The 23,555-nt window shown below is 45.1% G+C and overlaps 1 protein-coding gene and 1 long non-coding RNA gene across 13 annotated transcripts in view; one reads left to right on the top strand and one right to left on the bottom strand.

Moving 5' to 3' along the window:
* Nucleotides 1–23,555, top strand: part of LOC120362736 (uncharacterized) — a 403,841-nt gene that overhangs the window by 101,619 nt on the left and 278,667 nt on the right. The window lies entirely within an intron of this gene.
* Nucleotides 1,941–22,837, bottom strand: LOC101028374 (CEA cell adhesion molecule 1). 2 transcript variants are annotated; one of them, XM_003943210.4, is made up of 9 exons: nt 22,683–22,837; nt 21,329–21,688; nt 16,605–16,883; nt 15,960–16,217; nt 13,911–14,195; nt 7,281–7,401; nt 6,524–6,576; nt 5,836–5,867; nt 1,941–3,853 (listed from the first exon to the last, which is right to left on the bottom strand). In XM_003943210.4, exons 1-9 carry the CDS (start codon nt 22,744–22,746, stop codon nt 3,734–3,736), a joined length of 1,572 nt encoding a protein of 523 aa, XP_003943259.1. In that variant the 5' UTR covers nt 22,747–22,837; the 3' UTR covers nt 1,941–3,733. The 2 variants fall into 2 exon arrangements, with proteins under 2 accessions (XP_003943259.1, XP_074241720.1); XM_074385619.1 differs by lacking the exon at nt 6,524–6,576 and having other exon boundaries at nt 3,764–3,853.

Raw genomic sequence — 23,555 nt, 5'->3', positions numbered from 1 at the left:
TTGTATCAGCTTTTCCAGGGATGGTATATATACCTATGTATGTTGAAAAGGTTCCCTAGGTAATTCTGATGTGTACCCTTTGCTAAAATCCATTGATTTAGCCCCAGGTTTTAACCTATTATCTCCATCCTGGCTATAGGTTAGTCATGTCTGGGAAGGTCTGGGTCCCTCTCCAGATCAATTATATTAGAATTTGTGGGTAGAGTCTGAGCATCGGTTGTTCTTTTAAAAAATTCCCCAGTTATTCCAATGTGTAGCCCTAGTTCCCTTTCTTTTCTGGTATTATGATTATTTTTCAGGTCTTATCTCATGTCTTGGGCTTTATATTCCTTGGGATAGGGACATTGCATTTTTAATTTCCATATCTTTTGTGAACACATGAATTGGTCATCAGGAAGAGATTTTCAGCCACACATAGGTTGTGTCCTGGGTCTCAGGTTCACATGTTAATGTTACAGTTCTTGTTCTCCACAAGGTCAGAGGTTGCTTGTGATGAAGGTTGTGAGTAACTCTACAGTATAGATGGTAGGTGGAAGTCACCCTGTTTGGTATGCTTTTAGGTGTACAATTGGAACTAAGAATTCTATGTGTGTGGGGCGGAGGGGCAGAGATATATAGGGAGACAGATCTAATTACGATTGCGGAATTATACAAGGAAGTATCGATAAAGGAATGAGGACACTTCTTTTTAGAAGAAGTTCGAACTTATCTAATAGGCCAGAGTAAGCCACTGTAGATTTTTGAATAGGAGAGTGGACTCGTTTTTAGGAAGATAATGAGGCTGTCATACGCAAGAAAGATTTCAGAGAGACTGGAGACGAAGTCAACCAAGACTTTGAGTGTTGTTGAGGGCCTGGGTCAGTTAGGTTTATGGGAATGGTGAGAACAGCATAATTGAGAGTTGTTAAAAAAAAAGAACAAGAGGCTTTCACAATGTATTGAATCTGGAAACAAATGAGCAAGGGCTGTGGATATTTAGGGGGTGTTACTGGGAGAAATGAGTGAGCTATGTGGAAGAGCTTGTTTAAATGGGTGACTTCAGGCAGTATTTGGATGTGGGTGTCATGAGTTCTACAAGTAGTTGGGGCTAGAGATATAAATTAAGAGCCATTTCCAGAGAGATCACTAAGCTGATGAAAGAGGGTGGATGGAGGGAGACAAGAAGGGTGTGAGTACTACATCTGGTTTGGGGGTACAGTATATAAGCGGGGGATGAAGGTAGGGGAGCTCTCCACAAGGGAAAATGTGTCTGTGATCTTAGATACTATAAAAGGAAAAAGTATGAGTATTATAAAAATGCCTTTGTATTTCACCAAGATGGATACTAGTTTTGTGCTGTTTCCAGTGATCTTGGGTATGGAGGCAGTGCAGAGGGCCAGGAAAAATTAGGTGATGATGAAAGGGAAAGACAGCACATACATTTCAATTGCTTGGAAGTGAAAGAAATGAGGTTATAGCTTAATATTTAGCAGAAGTAATAAATGAAAGCTATTGAGGTTAGAAGAGATCTGACCCTCCAAGAGGGCAGAAAAAAGGAACTGGGAACCAGGAAGAGGCAGAAGGTCTAGAGAGATTTCGGTGTGAATAAACCTTGGAGACCCTTGCATAGCTACATCTGATTCACTGGAACCGGCCTAGTGGGAAGTGTTATTGGCCCCTAATGAAGAGGCTGGGAGGCCTTTTACTCATGAGATCATCTTCTTTCCCAGAGGAAGGTAGGCACTTCCTTCCAGGCAAGTTGGAGCTGTGGTCTTTTGCTCCCAGATATACTGACTTTGTTGGCAGGTATGCAAATGAATTTAGCGATCTCTCTGGTCAAATAGAACAAATATCTATAGACTTAGAAATAGTTTTACTCTGACTCGCCATTGAACAATTTTGTTTTTTTTCTGCCTGTAGAGAAACATTGTCTAAGGTAGTATCAACCATGAGGCAGCATGTTGATGTCTGATACATTATTTTTATTATAAACATAGAACAATTTTTATATATAATTCAGACATAGTCTTAGCCAGGCAAAATTAAATAACAGCAGAGCGTGGATAAGGGAAAGTATGCACAGTCCGTGTCAGGGTTAGAAAACCCCGAAAGAGGTACCTGAGTATAGAGAACTCTGAGCCAATCCTTTTTGAAAAAGTCTCTTAGGCCTAACATGAGATCAGGTAGGCAATATAGAATAAAACCTTTCTCTTAGCCCCAAATGACATTCCATCTGTGTAGAAGACTGGGTGAGAAGTACATTTGCCTGTCTTGCTCCTGTCCTTCCTTTTTATTATAAGATACATTTATAGACCCCATAGGAGAAAATAAATTTCAAAGGCTGTTAAAAAAGGCTAGGCTCAAGTTATAAACCTCCTCCTCACAGCCCTGTTCCCCCAAGGGGCATCAGCACCAGTGCGGGTTTCTAGTTGTAAACAATGCCACCAGCATGAGTGATACTGTCCCTGTAGGGTGCTCCCACTTCTCAAGGACCAAATACACCTTAGCAGAGTCCAAGGTTTCCTGAGCAAGTGAGTGGAGGCAGACAGAATACGCACAGGTGCAGACATGGAATAGAGTGGGTGTTGATGACTGGTCTGAGGTGCCTAGAAACTGAGTTAAATCTAGTTCTAGTTATGAATGAAGAAAACCTCTTCTTATTTTCTATTTGGAGCTTCTGACAAAAAACCTTGAGAAGCTCCTGACCAAGGGACTTGAGGGATTTTGGTGGCTTCTTTCACCTAAGGCAATTAGATTGGCCTACATAGCTAAGCTAAGTAAAAATAATCCTTTTCACATAAATAAACAGTTATAAAAATTAAAATAGTGGAATGTCTCAGAGAAAAGGAGAAAAACCCTAATACCCCAAACTATGTATTCTTTAACAGTAATTTAAATAATTTCTGAAGGGCAGGTCTCTGATTCCTTTCCCAAGTTCCTAGCAGATTGTGTTTATCAGAAGCTGGTTCCTTCCTAGAGCTATAACCCCTCCCTCTCTCAGCACTTCCTTGAATAAAGCCCATAAAGATAATAAAACATATCTGTGCTTTTGCATTTTCCATCAGGAATTGCCTTGGAGTTTGGCAAGTGGTTTTCCTAGTTGCTTCTAGTGGATTCCCGGAAGACAGGCTTGCCAGAAGGATTATGTTGCATTCTAGCTAAACAGCAAGGTGCTTAGACCCTGATCCTGCAGGTAGAAACCCTGACAGTGGACAAAGGTGTGGAATTTCACTATTGTTACATATTTGGTTTTCTTACATTTGGTGAGTTCACACAGAGCTTTGGAGAAATAGGAGAAGCCATTACTGCTTTTACTTTCTGTCTCTTGTTTTCTGGCACATGTACTTCATGGAAAAGGATGTAACCTCAAAGCTATGGCAAACCCAAATTACAGTGATAGGACAGGACTGGGATGGGAAGGAATGAGTGCTCTGAATAGGCAAGTTTAAAACAATTCCAGGTTTTGAAAAGGGGAAGGCAGGGGAAGTTCTGGCCACTCTTTACCAAAGTCAGCTTTGCCAAATTTCAATGACAAAAAGGTTGAGTTTCCTATAGACTCCCAAAGTACCTTTTCATCTATCAACACTGAGGGAGGGGCTGTGACCAGGCAGCCTGGAGGTGCCTATTAGGAAGGAAGAGTCGGGGAAACTTCTTTCTGTCCCCAACCTCCCCACCACTCCCAGAGGGGAATCTCCTAGTGATGAGGGTAAGAGACTTGGAATACATCAGCATGCAGTGAGCAGGACAGGTTGCATTACTTCATTTTTACTTCTGAATAAATTACGTCTGTGGTTGTTGGGGATGAGGAGGCTGACGTTGGTTGTCTGGGTTGCTGGCCTGTGAAGTTCAGGGAAGAGTAAGTAACTTCATTCATCTGAAAAGCACAAGTAATGATCAGTTAAGTCAGTGTCACAGGGCAGGGCTTCACCTTGCCTGGTGCGATTCAGCACCACAAGCTGTTACCATTTTGAAATTTTAGCTCTGGAGAAGGGCTTTGTTGTTATCTGTTCTCTGCCTGCTGACCTGATGAATGATCATTAGAAGAGATAAATGATGGTATATATGCAATGGAATATGATAATACAGCAATGAGAACAGGCAGACCACAAATACATACAACAATATGGATGAATCTCACAAAACAGTGTTGATGGAAAGAAGCTACATATAAGGATGTTGTATTTTTCCTTTATGTAGGAACAAAACCAAACAAAACTAATCTGGAGCATTAGAAGTCAGTATAGTGGTTATTCTTTGGAGGGAAGTGACTGGAAGAGTTTCTTTTTTTCTTTTCTTTTCTTTTCTTTTTTTTTGAGACGGAGTGTCTGTCTGTCACCCAGGCTGGAGTGCAATGGCATGATCTTGACTCATTGTACCCACACCTCCCAGGTTCAAGTGATTCTCCTGTCTCAGCCTTTCAGGTAATTGGGATTACAGGTGTCCATCACCATGCCTGACTAATTTTTTATATTTTTAGTAGAGATGAGGTTTCCCATGTTGGCCAGGCTTGTTTCAAACTCCTGACCTCAAGTGATCTGCCCACCTTGGCCTCCCAAAGTGTTAACCACTGTGCCTGGCTGGAAGGGTTTCTTTTTAAGGGGAGGTCATGTAGTATTTCATGATACGAGTGCTGCTTACCTCGGTGTGTTCAATTTGTGAAAGTTTCTACATTGTAAAAGTATAATTATGCTTTAGCATTTTTCAGTATGTGTGTTTGCTCTACTGTAAAGGTAAAATGGAAAATTCTATAAAACTATTATAAACAGGAACTCATCTATTAAAATGGAAATTATCCTTTTGACAGTAAGAGCAGGATCAGACTGCAGGTAGGAGGTGAGAATGATTAAGTGCTTTCCTTTTTTTTTTTTTTTTTTTTTTTTTTTGGAGACGGAGTTTCGCTCTTGTTACCCAGGCTGGAGTGCGATGGCGCAATCTCAGCTCACCGCAACCTCCGCCTCCTGGGTTCAGGCAATTCTCCTGCCTCAACCTCCCGAGTAGCTGGGATTACAGGCACGTGCCACCATGCCCAGCTAATTTTTTGTATCTTTAGTAGAGACGGGGTTCCACCATGTTGATCAGGATGGTCTTGATCTCTTGACCTCGTGATCCACCTGCCTCGGCCTCCCAAAGTGCTGGGATTACAGGCGTGAGCCACCGTGCCCGGCCTAGTGCCTTCCTTTTTTAGGCCAATGTGCTTGGTGCTCTGTGTAGGTTATCTTGTTTAATACCTTCGAATTCTCTTTGAAGTAAGCAGAATGCCCATTTTACAGATGACAAAGCTGAGGATCAGAGATTAGGTTACTTGACCAGGGTCACAGAGCTACTAAGAGTCGCATCCAGCCGGGCGCAGTGGCTCAAGCCTGTAATCCCAGCACTTTGGGAGGCTGAGGCGGGTGGATCACGAGGTCAAGAGATCGAGACCATCCTGGTCAACATGGTGAAACCCTGTCTCTACTAAAGATACAAAAAATTAGCTGGGCATGGTGGCGCGTGCCTGTAATCCCAGCTACTCGGGAGGTTGAGGCAGGAGAATTGCCTGAACCCAGGAGGCGGAGGTTGCGGTGAGCCGAGATCGCGCCATAGCACTCCAGCCTGGGTAACAAGAGTGAAACTCCGTCTCAATTAAAAAAAAAAAAAAAAAAAAAAAAAGAGTCGCATCCAGTATTCAGACGCAGGATGGGGATAATTACAAAATGCACATTCTTGCTGCGAATGGGAGTGATTGCAAATACGTCTTTGTTGCTGCACTGAGGAACATTAACCCAAACTTGATGTTACATTGTGTTTTCAGGAATAACCAATTCTATACAGAGTCATTTCCATGAGAAAATAAGCAGGAAAATTGGCTGTGCTTACCTTGTTAGGAGAGTTGTCAGAGTGGTCCTGAGCTGGAGAAGCAAAAGAATTATTATTAATCCAAGGAAATGCAAAGCTGACTTAAGGTGATCCTAGCTGAAGCAGGTGGCAGTTGGAGGGTAGGGAGGTAGCCCATGATCAGTTAAGGAATTTACTTCCCTCAGAGTGTGTGGTCCAGACCCAGCACATTAGTACCAGAGGAGGGGGCAGAGGCAGAGCCACAGGAGGCCACAATCCACTTCTGAAGAGTTCTACCAGTTTACAAGGCCTTGATTTTGCCCAGATGTGTTTCTCAGCAACATGCTCCAATGGCAAGGAGGGGCATTGAGGCTTGCAGCACCCACAGCACCCACAAGACAAGGAAAGTCTCACCAAGGGAGAGTGCCCACATCCGTAATAGAGGCAGGAGGCGGAAGGAGTAAGGCTGAGAAAATGGCTCCTGGAAACATGGGTTCTTCCTTAGGCCTGCCTGGCCTAGGCAGAGTGAGCTTCTCTCCTCAGATGTGTCTCAGGGGACTCTTGTGGCTAGAAAGGGTGTGAAGACCTATGCCACCTTAGGGGTGGGAAATAGACATCCTTTCATGAAAATTCAGAAGGGAGGGAGTGGTTTGGGAATCCAGGATTCCCTGCCAGGGGAGGTCATGTGGTGGAACATACCAGTTCTCATTGGGTAAGTGGCTTTACTTACTGTGGTTGGAGTCTGAGAGTTTGTGCTCTGTGAGATCACGCTGGTCGCTTGCCCTAAATAAATATCAGACACTGTGACTGCTATTCCCAAGCACAGGATCTTTGTTCCCTGAGTTAGGAAGGGCACTGTGAGCAGGTCATTCCTTGGGGTCCTTGATGTTTATACTGCCTTTCTTCTGAGGGCCTCATTTTTCATCTAACTGCCATCCCTTCTAGTGTTTTCTCTTTTCCTGTTTGCTAGATGTTCACATTTCATTCCATTCTTTATCAGCTGCTTTTCTGTCTACTTGTACCCTTAAGACCTTTCCCATTTTGTTTCCTGGGGTCCTTTTTTCCCCCCTATTTATTGTTCAAGAGGACTGTGGTTGTTTTTGCTTTCTCTTAAGTTCCCTTCCTACGCTATCTCTCCCTCCTCTTGCTACTGTGCACGTGACTTGCTTTCTTCTGCTGCTGCTTTTATTTTTTCATTTGTATTTCTTCTTAGACCTTGGTTTCCGTGACTGGGGACAGACGAACATAATTGAGTATCTTCCTCAATTAGATTAGATGGGGATTGGAATAGCCATGTCCAAGAGACAATGGGAGACAGGGAACATGATGACCAGGGAAAAGGAGACCTGCAGGAATTAGTGCCGAGAAGCAGGAGTTTAGTGGGAGGAGGAGATCCAGGTCCAGAGACAGGCAAAGAAGTTCTTTTCCTCTCCCAAGCATGGCAGTCAGCCTTGGAGGAAACAGAACAAGAGGAAAGGCCATCATACCTGCCAGTCTTCCTGGAATGCAGAAAATACACTACCAGGGCTGCTATCAGAGCCATCCCGGCTAGTACTCCAATCACAATGCCAGCAATGGCCCCCCCTGAGAGACCAGAACTTTCCGTATCTGTCATGGAAAGAAAAGAGGAGAAGAAATGAAGGTGAAATTATTTTACATTGGGGGTTGGAAACAATTCTCAGAATGAAGTCGTTTCTAATTTTTCCTTCAAGGAATACAGTTCTGTTGTAGGAGGATTGCTGGAAGATGATTAGCTAATTATATCCTTGCAATTTTTTTGTTTTTCTGTCAACCGTGTTTCTAGGTTGATGATCAGTCTTCTGTCAGTTCCATTCTGGCCTTTCTGTGCTCAGACATTTTTGAGGATTTTGAAATGTGAGAAAGGCTGATTGCTATTTTGTATGTGACTAGAACTTTCTACCTTTTTTTGTGGTTGCATCTTTTTCTCAGTGTCTCAGTTGTGGCAGTCAGTGCATCCTGAATTCAGCACCTCTTTTGCATAGTCACCTTGCTTCCCACAGGCTCCCAGCAAGGGTATGAAAGCAAGCCCAGTTCTGTGTGACTGTTTTACTCTGAAGTGTGAATGGCTGGAGGACTCCCTGTCAACCTTGCAGAAACTCTTAGAACTGCACTGCAATCTAAAACTTCCTTTGTCTCTTTCTCTTCCACAGGAATCGTGATCTGAGGGCTCTCTCAGGTTCCTCTCACTCTCGCCTCACTTCCCTAATAGGCATTTCCCCCAGTAAATTATCTCGTATGTTTAATCCCATCTTTGCTGTATCTCAGTGGATGGAAATAACGTACCAGGCTTGAGACTTTGTTTTTTTTTTTTTTTTTTTTTTTTGAGACGGAGTTTCGCCCTTGTTACCCAGGCTGGAGTGCAATGGCGCGATCTCGGCTCACCGCAACCTCCGCCTCCTGGGTTCAGGCAATTCTCCTGCCTCAGCCTCCTGAGTAGCTGGGATTACAGGCACGCGCCACCATGACCAGCTAATTTTTTGCACTTTTAGTAGAGACGGGGTTTCACCATGTTGACCAGGATGGTCTCGATCTCTCGACCTCGTGATCCACCCACCTCGGCCTCCCAAAGTGCTGGGATTACAGGCTTGAGCCACCGCGCCCGGCGCGAGACTTTGCTTTAACTCCCCTTTCCCATATTTAATCATAATAATGTACTGGTGGGTTTCTTGTATAATGCGTCTCCCCCATATGTATATATTATTATTTATGTATTTATTATATATTATTTATGTATAATAAATATATGAATAATATATATAATAAAAATATAAAAATTTATATAATAAATATATAAATAATATATTTTGCATCTATTTCTTCTTCTTTTTTTTTTTGAGACAGGTTCTCACTTTATCACCAAGGCTGGAGTGCAATGGCACAATCATGGCTCATTGTAGTCTCTTGGGATCAAGTGATCCTCCTACCTCAGTCTCCTCAGTAGCTGAGACTACAGGCACATGCCACCACACCTGGCTAATTTTTATTTTTTGAGATAGAGTTTCACTCTTGTTGCCCAGGCTGGAGTGCAATGGCACGATCTCGGCTCACCACAACCTCTGCCTCCCAGGTTTAAGTGATTCTCCTGCCTCAGCCTCCTAAGTAGCTGGGATTACAGGCATGCGCCACCACGCGTGGCTAATTTTGTATTTTTAGTAGAGATGAGGTTTCTCCATGTTGGTCGGGCTTTTCTCCAACTCCTGACCTTAGGTGATCCATCTGCCTCGGCCTCCCAAAGTGCTGGAATTACAGGCATGAGCGACGGCGCCCAGCCATCTGGTTAATTTTAAAAAATAATTTTTGCAGAGATAGGGTTCCACTATATTGCCCAGGCTGGTCTTGGACTCCTGGGCTCAAGAGATCCTCCAGCCTCGGCCTCCCAAGTGTTGGGATTACAGGTGTGAGCCACTGTATCCAGCCTATTTCTTCTTTATATCTGTTGTAACCATTTGGGGCTTAGCCCTCACCAGTCAACTCAGGCTGGTGATTAATGCTATGTTAGCTACTTTTGTGGGGTATTTCCTGTGTGCCAGGCCCTGTACTGCTAAATGCTTTACATGTATCTCATTTGATCCATAAAATAGTGCTGTCAGGTAGACATTATTTCCATTTTAAACATGAAAAAATGGAAGCTGAGAGTGGTAAAAAAGCTTACCTAAAGTCAGATGGCTAGTGTGAGGTGGATCTGAGATTTGACTCTAGGACTACATGATCTGAAGGCAAATGATAATAGTAGTGGTGATAGCAGCTAACATTTATGAAACATTCCCTCTGTGTGTGGTTGTGTGGTATTTTGCTGAAGGTTTATTATTACAATTAAATTTTTAAAACAATACTATGGAGCCAGGTGTGGTGGCTCACACCTGTAATCCCAGCACTTTGGGAGACTGAGATGAGAGGATTGCTTGATCCTAGGAGTTGGAGTCTAGCCTGGATAATATGGTGAGATTATATCTCTCCGAAAGCAAAAATAAAAATAAATTAGCCAGGTGTGGTAGCATGTAATACTTAGGTGGCTAAGGTGGGAGAATTGCTTGAGCCTAGGAGGTTGAGGCTGCAGTGAGCTGTGTTTGCACCACTGCACTCCAGTTTGGGTGACAGAGTGAGACCCTGACTCAAAAACAAAGCAAAAATCCAAAACCCCCCAATACTATGAAGCAGGCATTCTTAGTGCAATTATTGGTTGAGGAATCCGAGGCTCAGAGTAGTTAAGAATCTTGTGCAAGAAAGAAATTTATAACTGTAGGCCAGGAACAGTGGCACATGATTGTAATCCCAGCACTTTGGAAGGCCAAGGCAGATGCATCACTTGAGCTCAGGAATTTCAGACCAGCTAGGCAAGATGATGAAACCCTGTCTCTACAAAAAATTTACAAAAATTAGCTGGAGGTGGTGGCAGGTGTCTGTGGTTTCAGCTGGTACCCAGGAGGCTGAGGCAGGAGGATAGCTTGAACCTGGCAGGTTAAGCCTGTGGTAAGCCATGATCAGCCTTGGTGACAGAGTAAGAGCCTGTCTCAAACAACAAAAAAAGTTGTTCTTTAAAAAAGACCACTATAACTGACAAACTTTAACTAGACTAAGAAAGAAAGAAGATTCAAATTACTAAAATCAGAAATGAAAGTGAAAATATTATTACTAATTCTATAGAAATAATAAGGATTATAAGAGTACTATGAGTAATTGTATGCCAGCAAATTGGATAACCTGGATGAAATGAACAAATTCCCAGAAACACAGAACCTGCCATGATAGAATCATGAATAGATAGAAAATCTGAATAGACCTATAACCAGTAATGAAAATGAATCGGTAAAAGCATTTGACAAAATTCAACATTCTTGGGCCGGGTGCGGTGGCTAATGCCTGTAATCCCAGCACTTTGGGAGGCCGAGGCGGGTGGATCATAAGGTCCGGAGATCAAGACAATGTTGGCTAATACGGAGAAACTCCGTCTCTACTAAAAATACAAAAAAATTAACGCGTGCTGGTGGGCGCCTGTAATCCCAGCTACTCAGGAGGCTGAGGCAGGAGAACTGCTTGAACCCGGGAGGCAGAGGTTGCAATGAGCCAAGATTATGCCACTGTACTGCAGCCTGGGTGATAGAGTAAAACTCTGTCTAAAAAAAAAAAAAAAAAAAAAAAAAAAAAAAATCAACATTCTTTCATGCTAAAAAACGCACTGTAACTAGGAACAGAAGGAAACTTTCAACATAATAAATGCTGCATATGAAAGGCCCCCAGCTACCATCACACTCAATGGTGAAAGACTGAAAACTTTTCCTTTAAGATCAAGAACAAGACGAGGATGCCTGCTTTTGCCAGTTCTATTCAACATAGTATTAGAATTCCTAGCCAGAACAATTAGGCAAGAAAAGAAACCCATCTAGATTGGAAAGAAGTAAAATTATATCTGTTTGTAGAATACGCTAACTCATATGTAGAAAACCCTAAAGATTCCACAAAAGCTGTTAGACAATAAATTCAGCGAAGTGGCAGGATATAAAATCAACATGCAAAAATCAGTTGTATTTTTGTGTACTAACAATGAACAATTCAGAGAAAATTAAGAAAAAAAATTGCCAAAAACAATTGAATAAGACATAAATAAATGGAAAAGACATCCCATTTTCATGGATTAGAAGACTTAATATTGTTAAGAGATTTCAGTGTCAGTGCTACCCAGTGATCTACAGATTCAGTGCAATCTCTATCAAAATCCCAGTAATATTTTTTTGCAGAAATAGAAAAAATCATTCTAAAATTTATGTAGACTCTGAAGGGACCATGAATAGCCAAAGCAGTCTTGAAAAAGAACAAAGTTGAAGGGCTCACACTTCCTGGTTTCAAAATTTTCTATAAAGCTATGGTGATCATCATGCTTGTACTCTTAGTACTTTGGGAGGCAGAGGTGGGCGGATTGCTTCAGCTCATGAGTTCCAGACCAGCTTAGGCAGCTTGGTGAAACTCTATCCCTACAAAGAAAAGTGAAAAAAACAAAACAAAAAACCAAAAATCCCCAAACACAGCAGCAACAACAACAAAAAACAAAGAAACAAACAAAAAGCTACAATAATCAAAACAATATGATACTGGCATAAAGAAATAGAAACCAGTGGAATAAAATACAGAGCACCAGAAGGAAACACTTGCATATATAGCCAAATGGTTTTTTGACAAGGGTGCCAAGATCATTCAATGGGAAAAGGTTAGTCTTTTCAACAAATGGCATTGAGGAAACTGGATATCCATGCAAAAGAATAAAATCGAACCTTTACATAATACCATATATAAAAATTAATTCAAAATACATCAAAGACCTAGATGTAAGAGCTAAAACTATAAAGCTCTTGGAAGATAGAGTGAAAACTTTGTAACATTGGATTTGGCAATGATTTCTTAGCTATGACACCAAAAGCATAGGCAACAAAAGAAGAAATAGAGAAATTGGACTTTATGAAAATTTTTTGTGCATCAAAGCACATTATCATGAAAGTAAAAAGACCTCTTATAGAATGGGAGAAAACATTTGAGAATCATATATATGATAAGGGATTACTACCCAAAATGTAGAAAGAACTACTGCAACTCAACAACAACAAAAAAATCCCCAAACAACCCAATTAAAACATGGGCAAAGGACTTGAATAAACATTTCTCCAAAGAAGATAAATGGCCAATAAGCACATGAAAGGATGCTAAATATTGCTAATCATTAGGGAAATGCAAATCAAAACTCCAGTGATATACCATCTTACAACCATTAGGATGGCTATTATAAAAAACAAAACAAAACCAAAACCCAAACGTTTTTGAGGATGTAGAGAAATTGGAACTCTAGTGCATTGTTGGTGGGAATGTGAAATGGTATAGCCACTGTGGAAAGTGGTATGATGGTTCTTCAAAATTAAACAAGATTACCATTTGATCCAGCAATTCCACTTCTGAGTATCTATTCAAAAGAATTGAAAGCAGGGGTTTTAATAGATGTTTGTATACCCTTGTTTGTAATAGCATTATTCATAATAGCCAAAAGGTGGAAGCAATCTAACTGTCCATAGATGGATGAATGGATAAGCCAAATGTGATATATCTATCTACACAGTGTAATATTATTCAGTCTCCAAAGGAATGAAATTCTGATGCATTCTATATCATGGATGGATCTTGAAGACTTTATGCTAAATGAAGTAAGCCAGACACAAAGGGACAAATACTACAATGCTTCCATCTGTATGAGAGGTACTTAGAATAGTTAAATACAGGCTGGGCACAGTGGCTCATTCCTGTAATCCTAGCACTTTGGAAGGCCAAGGCTGAGACCAGGAAATTGAGACCAGTCTGGGCAACACCGCGAAACTCCATCTCTACAAAACAATTGAAAAAAATTAGCCAGGCATGGTGGTGCACGCCTGTAGTCCCAGCTACTCTGGAGGCGGAGGTGGCAGGATTGCTTGAGCCCAGGGGATCAAGGCTGGAGTGAGCTTTGATCATGCCATAGCACTCCAGCCTGGGTGACAGAGTGAGACCCTATCTCAAAAAAACAAAACAAAAAAACCCAACCAACCAAAAAAAAAAAAAAACAACCAAAAAAAACCAAACAAACAAAAAAATAAAAAAACAACTAAATATATTTGATTCAGAGCCTGAGCTCTTAACCACTTTGCAATTCTGTTTACTATAATGGTCTCTTAATTGATATTCTGCTCCCTGTGCGTTTTATCTCTTTTTTTTTTTTTTTTTTTTGAGACAGAGTTTCACTCTTTCACCCAGGCTGGAGTGCAGTGGCGGGATCTTGGCTCATGGCAACCTCGGTCTCCTGGGTTCAAGCAATTCTCCTGTCTCAGCCTCCCAAGTAGCTGGGATAATAGGCACTCACTACCATGCCTGGCTAATTTTTTGTATTTTTAGTAGAGATGGGTTTTCACCATGTTGGCCAGGCTGGTCTCTAACTCCTGACCTCGTGATTTGCCCACCTTGGCCTCCCAAAGTGCTGGGATTACTGGCATGAGCCATGCATCTGGCCAAGTTTTATCTATTTTGCCCACCATTGGCAGAGTAATCCTCCAGGGACATATAGGAAGGGGCGAGGAGTCACTTACATTTCACGATCAGCATTATGGGGTCACTTTGGTTGACACTGATTGGGTTGGAGACCTCACAATAATACTGCCCAGCATCCTCCCTCTTGACAGGGTCTATTCTGAGGGTTCTGTTGTCCTGGAATAGCTTTATCCTCTCTGAGGATAAGATATTCTGACTATTAAAGAACCACTTGATGGAGATTTCAGTGTCATTTGTGGAGCAGGTCAGGTTCACAGAGTCCTTGTTTTCTGTGACTGTAGTGCTGGTGGCTTGAACTTCAGGCTGCGCCACTTGATTTAGTTCTGTGGATAAAGAGAGGAGAGAATCTATTGAGAATGGACTTGGGGCCTGGGGCCTGGGGGATACGCTCCTTTCCCTGAGATCTTAGCCAGCTCTCAGGTCACACAGTGAGCTATGCAAAGGTGACCAACCAGGTGATGGCCCTGACCCTCTGCAGAAGGTCAAATATCTTTGTTCAGGTGATGATCTATAAGGAGAGAGCTGCACCTCCCTTCCGACCCCAGATCATCTCAGAGTGACCCCCTGCATATCTCTGTATCCCCACTTGGAATCCTCTTCTCAGCCCACGGGTCCAGCAACCTCATCATCAGGTAGAACGTTTTTCCCCACTGACTTGTGTGTGACCCTTTCCTAAAGCTTTCTGTGATCAGACATCCTTCCTGTGACTGTAACCTTTACATACAAAAGGGAAGGTAGTTGTTTTTTTCGTTAAATAATTTTTTAGGGAATGAAGATGGCCCAGTCAGTCTTCATGACCTTAGTATCTGGACAAGTTCCAATCCAAAGGATTTCTCACTCTAAAGAGGAGTTTTACTTCCTGGTCTGTGGATAGAATATCATGGTGAAGGAGATTCCTAGAGGGTAGTCACAGTGTTAACAGAAGATTAATATTCTTACCTTCTCTACAAATACACACCGTTTGGCACTGCCCATTTTCTCCCATGCAGAACCCCTGTGGCTGAATCTCCTGATTTTTCCAAATGTGTGTCACCCGCTGTACTCTGCGTTACCACATGGGCTGTGCCCACAGCCTCATATAGCTGATGATTTCAGAGTCAGGACAAGCTCAGGGACCCTGAGGCTCCCTCCCTTCCCATTTCCTTGCAGCATGACCCAGGGGAAGCTTTGGTGTTGACTGCCATAGTTTTTTTTTTTTTTTTTTTTTTTTTTTTGAGACAGAGTCTCTCACTGTTGCCCAGGCTGGAGTGCAGTGGTGCAATCTTGGCTCTCTGCAACCTCTGCCTCCCGGGTTCAAGCGATTCTTGTGCCTCAGCCTCTTGAGTGACTGGGATTACAGGCATGCGCAACCACGCCTGGCTAGTTTGTTTTTCGTATTTTTAGTAGAGATGGAGTTTTGCCATGTTGGATGTTGGGCAGGCTGGTCTCGAACTCCTGATCTCAGGTTATCCTCCCACCTTGGGCTCCCAAAGTGCTGTGAGCCACCATGCCCAGCCATTGACTGCCATCTTGATTTAGCCAGATTCACAACAGGCCACCTGGATACTTTCCCCACACATCCATGTCCTACCCCAGATGGAGTCAGGGCAGAACTAGTTACCAGGCAAGCTGAGAGCAGAGCAGGGAGCAGAGTCTGAGCTGCTCATGGTGAAGGGCATTTCCTTCTCTCATTTAGGGAAAACTAATGTGAGCCTATTTCAAAACCTCACATATTCCTTGTATCACATGGAGTAAGTAAAAGAATGTCAAGAAGTTACAGAAAGGGACATGTTAGTGACAGAAGCAACTTGATCTTGATGACCCTTTCTGCTTTCCACTCTGTGAAGCCCCTCCCATAACATGGGGCTTTCTGGGGCTGAGAGAACCCCATCCCCACTTTCTAGGTTGGACCTTAGGTCAGCTGTGAAATCAGAAAAACAAAGGGAAGAGAGTCTGCAGAGATGAATTGGAAGGGTTCAGGGAAGAATTTGGACTTGCTTGTGCCCATTGGATACAGGCTAGAAAAGGAAATTTCTTCTCTGGTCCTATTTGAAAACCAGAGAGCTTATACTTCAGAGCTTAGTGTTGATGCTCCAGGGAGCACTTACTAGAGACTGTGATTGTCTTGACTGTGGTCCTGTTGCGGCCAGTGACTGGGTTAAGGGCGACGCAGGCATAGGATCCACTATGATTCACAGTGATGTTGGAGATAAAGAGCTCTTGTGTGTTTATCTGGCGTGATGTTCCATTGATAAGCCAAGAGTACTCTGCAGGTGGGTTAGAGGCTGCATCGCAGAAGAGGCTGAGATTTGCCCCTGGATAGTAAGAGGTTTTTGAAGGGGAAATGGTGGGGGTGTCCGGGCCATCTGGAGCAAAGAGAATAAAGCCACAGGTGATGTCATCAGAGGGAAGGGGAGGCTCCTGATCTGGAGGAGGGCCATAGTGTCTCTCTCTACCAAGTCACAACCAAAGTTCCACTGTGTCCACTGAATCTGAGTCTGAGACATTTAGCTCTTTCTCCCATCACAGGCTATGAACCCTGAGCCTCCCAGGACAGGAGCAGCCCCTCCCCACCTATTCTTGGTTCAGGCTGAGGCTGCCCAGGTTTGCTTGGGGCAGGAAGTCATGGCCAGCCTGGGTGTCCGGGGTTAAGGGTCTGCGTCCTTGGACCTGAGAGGGACTGAGAGGCCTGGCCTCTGGCCTTGTGGATTTGGGCTGGCAGCCTGGGTCACAGAGGAACAGAAGATACTCACAGGTGATATTCAGGGTGACTGGGTCACTGCGGTTCGCACTCACTGGGTTCTGTATTTCACACTCATAGGGTCCTGTGTCATTCCTTGTGATGTTGAGTAGAGTGAGGGTCCTGTTGTCATTGGAGAGCACCAGCCTGGGACTGACCGGGAGGCTCTGATTGTTCACCCACCACAGGTTGGTTGTGTTCTGAGCCTCAGTTTCACAGGTTAAGGCCACAACATCCTCATCCTCCACGGGGTTGGAGTTGCTGCTGTTGATGTAGGGCTTGGACAGCTCCACTGTGCAGATAACAGAGATAAGATTGCCCTGTGTGGCACCTGTGATTCCTCCACAGGCATTTTTCTTTCTTCCTTTCTTTCTTTTTTTGGAGATGGAGTCTTGCTCTGTCACCTGGGCTGGAGTGCAGTGGCGTGATCTTGGCTCACTGCAACCTCTGCCTCCTGGGTTCAAGCGATTCTCCTGCCTTAGCCTCCCAAGTAGCTGGGATTACAGGCACATGCCGCCACGCCTGGCTAATTTTTTGTATTTTAGTAGAGATAGGATTTTACCATATTGCCCAAGCTGGTCTCAAACTCCTGAGCTCAGGCAATTCATCTGCCTTGGCCTCCCAAAGTGCTGGGATTACAGGCGTAAGTCACTGCTCCCAGCCAAGCATTTTTCAGAGTTGGCATCTCCCTACCTTTCAGCCAACTGAAGTCCTTAAAAGCCCATGGCAAGTGTGTGTGTCACAAGACAGATGTACGACGATCTGAGGGCTCAGAGACCGTGAGGCCTCCTGCTCTGCGAGGGAGAAGCATAGACTTTCTCAAGTGTGAACTGAGCAGCAGTGCTGGGTTGTGGACAGACATAGGACTGGGAGTAACAGCTCCCAGCACTTCTGGTTCTTCCCTGACTGGCTGACATCTGTGGACCTCACCTGGAACATGCAGGTGCTGGGTCTCTTCCACCTTCACAGTCCTACTTTGCCCCATTAGGTGTGTTTTCTCTGTGGCTTCCCTGTCTAAGGACATCCTAGAGATGGGTGATGATGTGACTTCCCATTGTCCTTAAACCCTGAGGATACTGTGCAGCCTGGTCTGGGACTGTATGTTTCTGCAGAAATAACACAGGGGACTGGCTGGCGTGGTGGCTTGTGCCTGTAATCCCAGCACTTTGGGAGGCTGAGGCAGGCGGATCATGAGGTCAAGAGATTGAGACCATCCTGGTCAACATGGTGAAAGCACATCTCAACTAAAAGTGTGAAAATTAGCTGGGTGTGGTGGTGTGTGCCTGTAGTCTCAGCTACTCAGGAGGCCGAGGCAGGAGAATTGCTTGAACCCAAGAGGCGGAGGTTGTAGTGAGCCAAGATTACGCCACTGCACTCCAGCCTGGATGACAGAGTAAGACTCCATCTCAAACAAATAAACAAACCACAGGGGACACCAGGGGCAAGCCTGGAGGTCAGTTCAGTCGTCAGCCAGTAGAATCGTAAGGTGGGGCAGTTTTTCCCAAGTGTCTTATGATGACTGACTTGAGCTAGTGACCCCTAAAGATAGAGTCCAAGAAATGTTCTAGAAAAGAGTGAGGTGACAGGCAGGAGCTGCCTGGATTTATTAGCATAACTATGTTCCTTGTCTTTGGTCTTTAATGTCCCTTCTCCCACTGAAGAGGGCAGGTGAGGATGCTGTGGATGTTTTCTGAATTGTATGGGGTTTTTGCAAATACAGAATAACCGTTGGTGGAATAGAAAGAGCATGAACTTGCTGAAAATCGGACCCTCGTGGACCGTGTGTGTTTGGTAGATCTGGGATATACATTTGAGAAGTTAAATTCTTCCAGATGTGAAAATCGTTATTAATACTCTGAATCTAAGACCCACTACTAAGAGGAATATTTCTCTAGAGAACGTGATAAACTCTTAAACCAAGCTTTAAAGTCCAGTAGGATCATGTTATGATCAAAGAAAAACGCTGAAGGCAGTTTGAAATCAGTGACTCCTGGGTAGAGGGGACCCACGGGTCCTCTTAGGAAGACAGAACTTGTCAGAAGGGACATCTGAAGGGTCTCAATTACATAAAGAGAGAAATGAAGCCATATGAGGAGAAGTGATGTATGTTATGTTAGTAAATTTAGAAAGTTCTGTGTTACAAATTCCTGTGGAGATTTGGGTGAAAAGAAGAGGAGCCCAAAATAGTCATGTGAAATATTTTCTTCCCTTTCTCTCAACCTCAGGAAACACAATTAGAGTTTGACCAAAGTTGTCCAAATTGGGCAGAGTCTAAGTGAGAAGACAGTGGTTGGTGCATCTTCCTGTCCAAGGGACCCCACCTTATGGCAATGGTGTCATTGTGAGGACACAGATGTATGTGGAAGGGGCATCAAACCCATCAGACAGCACCCGTCTGGCCAGCTCCACCTGGGGAAGGTCCCAGGAACCACTAGAGGATGTGAGCCCACAGCAGGATGGGGATGGAGTTGTGAGTCAAATGGGTGAAGTGAGCCCATGGGCTTTGGGGACTGCAGACCTGTCATTCTGCCTCTGACCCCCTGGTGAATCAGTGTAGAGAGTGGATGGAGGAGTCGCTCGTTCCTGTCCTGTGGCCTGTTCCACATGTCGGCCTCACTGAGGGAAAGAGCCCTGGATGGGGACACAGTGGAAGCTCGTTCTCCTGGTGACCTGGGGACATGGACTCATGATGGAGCCTGGCAGGGGTAGTAGCTGCTCTGGCTGATTTCTCTGCCTTTCCTATTGCCTGAGAGGTGGGCCTGGCCATAGTGTGAGTGGGAAGGGAGCAGGACAGTCAGCCTTGTTAGAGGGAGTGTCTGGGGAAGGCCTAAGGGTGGAGGAATAAAGGGAGAGGAAAATGAGGACATGGAGGAGCAGAGAGAGTCAGAGATGCCCATGACAGTGAGCAGTGGGGGCTACCGTGACCTCAGAGACCCCAGCAACCAGGAGCTGGGAGCCCTGAAAACCTTCCCACAGCTGAGCAGCCCCAGAGTTACATGAGATGTGGTTCTTGGAGTGGCTTTAGGGGCAGATGGTTAGGGGATGGAACATGGGTTCAGTCCCTGGAGGGATGAGGTGAGTTATGGCAAGAACCTCCTAGGATTCTGCAACCAGATCCGGTCTCTAAAGAGGTTATGGATCATTCATTAATTCATAAGAGAACTACTGAGTGTATGTCTCATGTTGGACCCTGGCTGGTGCAGGGTGTGAGTGGAGAGAGAAAGCAAAGTCCTTTCCTTTATCCTCCTGTGGGTGTGATACCAACACATCAGGAAACACAGGATTTCAAGTCCAGGGAGCAGGGGTGTGAGTCTTGAGGGGATAGGCCTGAATATTTCTTTTCTTTTTTTTTTTTTTTTTTGAGATGGAGTCTTGCTCTGTCTCTCAGGCTGGAATGCAGTGGAACGATCTCAGCTCACTGCAACCTCCACCTCCTGGGTTTAAGCAATTCTCCCACCTAGGTTTCCCAAGTAGCTGGGATTACAGGTGTGCGCCACCATGCTGGTTTTTCTATTTTTAGTGGAGATGGGGTTTCATCATGTTGGCCAGGCTGGTCTCAAACTCCTAACATTAAGTGATCTGCTCACCTAAGCCTTCCAAAGTACTGGCATCACAGGTGTGAGCTACCACACCCAGCCCAGGCCTGAACATTTCTGACACTGACTCTAATTGTTGAATAAGTTCCAGAATAAAGCTTGGTTAATTCTCCATTTGCTCTTACTCCCCAGACCAGGATCTCCCCTCTGGGCTGCAGATGCCTAAGAAGGAAGGAACTGAACCAACTCTGGTACTGGGGTTCACAGATGCCAAATAAGGCTCCTGAGTAGAGGAGAGGTTGAGGCTGTGCTTGAAGACAAATCTCCTGTAACTCTGATCTGCCAGTTATGGATCTGTGTGATCTTGATATAGTGATTGTATTGCCATGTGGCTCAGTTTTCCCCATAAAATAGTATAAATGGTTAATGATTTTGGCTTGTCTTGTGGTCTATGGATGAACCTTAAAATATTTATAGTTATTTGACCTCAGCTCTGCATAGGCAAGTTGCCCAAATAAACAGCATTTATTTATTTATTTTTATATTTTTTGAGACAGAGTCTCGCTCTATCACCCAGGTTGGAGTGCAGTGGCACAATCTTGGCTCACTGCAACTTCTGCCTCCCAGGTTCAAGTGATTCTCCTGCCTCAGCCTCCTGAGTAGCTGGGATTACAGGCAGGTGTGACCACGCCCGGCTAATTTTTTTTTGTATTTTTAATAGAGACTGGTCAGCCCTGCCCAGGAGGCCACAACCTAGCCCTGGCACAGGCTCCTCAGGGTCACCAGGGGTTGGGAACTTTGGGATAGTGTTTTGGAGCAGGGGATTCCCAGGGCTGAGTTTTTCTGTGAGGATCCCAGAAGTCCCCTCAGGCCAGACCCTAAGTCCTACTGGGTCTTTCTAGGGGATATGTTCACCAGGAAGGTCCTGGCAGGGCTAGATTGAGACTGATCTCCCCTTGATAAGTTACCTACATCATACTATCCTTCCCCTGAAGCAAATGTCTGCAGGATCAGGATTCCGGGGTAAGAAATTTGATATTTTGCTATCTGTCCTATAGTGTGTGTCCTGCCCCAAATGCTCAAACCTTATCATGAGATGTAATGTAGAGGGGGACACAGACACAGCCCAGCCCTGAGAATCCCGTGTGTGGGAAGCAGAACTGACTGCAACACCCAGAGGTCATGGCAGGGAAATACTCACGGTATACACGGAACTGGCCTGTTGCTTCTGTATTCACAAGATTTGCCGTTATGACTTGTAGTGTATAGAATCCTGTGTCATTCAGGGTGACGTTCTGGATCAGCAGGGAGGCATTGGGGTATACTGTCTCTCGGCCGCTGTATGCGGGCCCTCGGGTAGTTAGTTGAGTTGCTATTACATATCCTGTAATTTGACGGGTGCTGTCCACGCTTCCCCCTTTGTGCCAGTTGAAGCCAGTAGTATCCTGGGGCAGATTGCGGGCGAGTAGAAGAACCTCCTTCCCCTCTGCAGCATTGGATGGCACGGATTCAATAGTGAGCTGGGCACTGGTGGGCGGGTTCCAGAAGGTTAGAAGTGAGGCTGGGAAACAGGAGAGAGCATCAGTCAATATTAGGACCTGTGCATTGGATGGAAGGATGGGGCCCTGGGTCCTGAGCAGGTCTCTTTACTCCTCCACCTTAGGGGGTGTGTGTGTGTCTATGTCTCTCTCTCTCTCTCTCTCTCTCTCTCTCTCTCTCTCTCTCTCTTTCTCTCTCTCTGTGTGCGTGCGTGCATGTGTGTGTGTGTGTGTGTGTGTGTGTGTGTGTGTCCTACTGGGTCAAGGTCAGCAGAGTGACTCCATTCCTTTAGTGCCTCTGACCTTGTCATTTCTCTGGAATGCTCTTCCCCAGGGGTCTGCACGGCGCTCTCCCCACCGCCCTCAGATCCTGCTCACATCAGGGAATTCTTGGGAGACACCTTCCCTGACACCTCCTCTAGAGACCCTGGGTCTTCCCTTTCTGACCTTTCCCTGCTCTGTTCCCTCCAGGGCTCTTGTCAACACCGGACCTCACATTCTAGATCTCTTTGCGTGTCTGCCTTCCTCCCCATGAGAGCGTCAGCTCCGTGAGGACAGGGAGTTGTGTCATCTTGGTTGCCCCACTGTGCCTGGGACTGGCTGCAGACTCCTGTGGATCAGATCATGAGCGTTCCCAGAGCCCTCCACGTCCTGGGGTTTATTTGCCAATATCTGAGGTTGGTGACTCAGGGCTCTGTTTAATGCCTCTTTTAATTTTTTTCCCTTAATTGTCACACTGACTTAAATTGTGATTATTGTCATCAGTTTTTGAAAAATGTATTGCTCATTGATGATTCACTTGGAAAAGGTAAAAAATGGGAGATCGTTTCTTCCCTAACAGTTTCAGATCACTGAGACTTTCCTTTTATGATTTCTCTCTCTCTTTCATGTCCTCTCTCCTATTTGGCTCCAAGGGAAGCCCTCTCTCCCCTCTTAGAGCCCAATCCTCCCCAGGAGACCTCAGCTATTCTCTGTGCTCCCTCCTTCCACCCCATTCCCAGGGAGTCCTCTCCTCACCTGTGAGCAGAAGCCCCTGCCAGGGGACACACACTCTGTGAAGTTGGGCTGAGAGGTGCCCCATGGTGTCTGCTGCCTGCGCTGTCTTCACCTGTGTAGAAGAGCCTGGGCTCCAGGAACGCTTTGAGCACGGCTGCTCTGACTGTCAGCTCTGCTGTTTTTCCACCCTCTGTGCTGAGCCTCCTCCCTGGGACCCAGAGCTTTGTCTGGTCATGTGTGCTGGGGCGGGGTTTGTGCCGAGGAAGCTCTCTGTTTCCTCTCCTCTCATTCCTGCTTTTGTCCTTACTTTCTCTTTCCCTGCTGTTTACATTTTGGTTTCCCAGACCACACTTTGAGAATCAAGGCTGATGGGACCTCTGTCCCCATCAGGGGAGGAGGACTCCCCCATCTCCAGGACTGACTGCTATTGTGTCCTGGCTTTGGGTCTCTCAGCAGCACACAGAGAACCCTGGCATATCCAAATGTGGTAATTATTTCCTTTGAGACACAGTGAGTTTCCAGGTCTCCTCATGTTCTCCAGTGCTCTGGGAAGGTAGGAAGATACCGAGCAGGAAGGTGACAGAAGTGGCTCTGGGGGATAGAAAGGGACTTATTGGGGGATGACTGGGGAGGGACCGGCCCCTGTCTGTAGTTTCACCAGGCAGGCCTCTGACCCAGGGACAGAGACCCAGGCCCAGGGGTCTCAGGCAGAGCTGCAGCTCCTGGGTGTGGAGGGAGGTGTCCTGGGAAGAGAGGACTGTGGAGGAGGGAGGTGGGTGTCTCTGGGCTCTACTGTCCTTGGGGAAGGCTTCAGGGGCACCCTCCCTCTCCATGTCTGTTGGCTGAGCTGAGGCTCAGGGCCTGTCCATGTTCTTCCTGACCGTCCCAGGTGGC

Source organism: Saimiri boliviensis, chromosome 14 (genome assembly GCF_048565385.1).
Source record: "Saimiri boliviensis isolate mSaiBol1 chromosome 14, mSaiBol1.pri, whole genome shotgun sequence".
NCBI classification, from domain to species: domain Eukaryota; kingdom Metazoa; phylum Chordata; class Mammalia; order Primates; family Cebidae; genus Saimiri; species Saimiri boliviensis.
The sequence above is the reverse complement of the archived record's forward strand: the minus strand, read 5'-3'. Positions and strand labels throughout refer to the sequence as shown.

Coding starts and splice junctions, on each gene's coding strand:
- LOC101028374 (XM_003943210.4), bottom strand. CDS start 22,746: ATGGGGCACCTCTCAGCCCAACTTCACAGAGTGTGTGTCCCCTGGCAG. Junction 16,884..21,328: donor AGGCCAGTTCCGTGTATACC/GTGAGTATTTCC, acceptor TTATCTGCACAG/TGGAGCTGTCCAAGCCCTAC. Junction 16,218..16,604: donor AGTCACCCTGAATATCACCT/GTGAGTATCTTC, acceptor TCTTTGCTCCAG/ATGGCCCGGACACCCCCACC.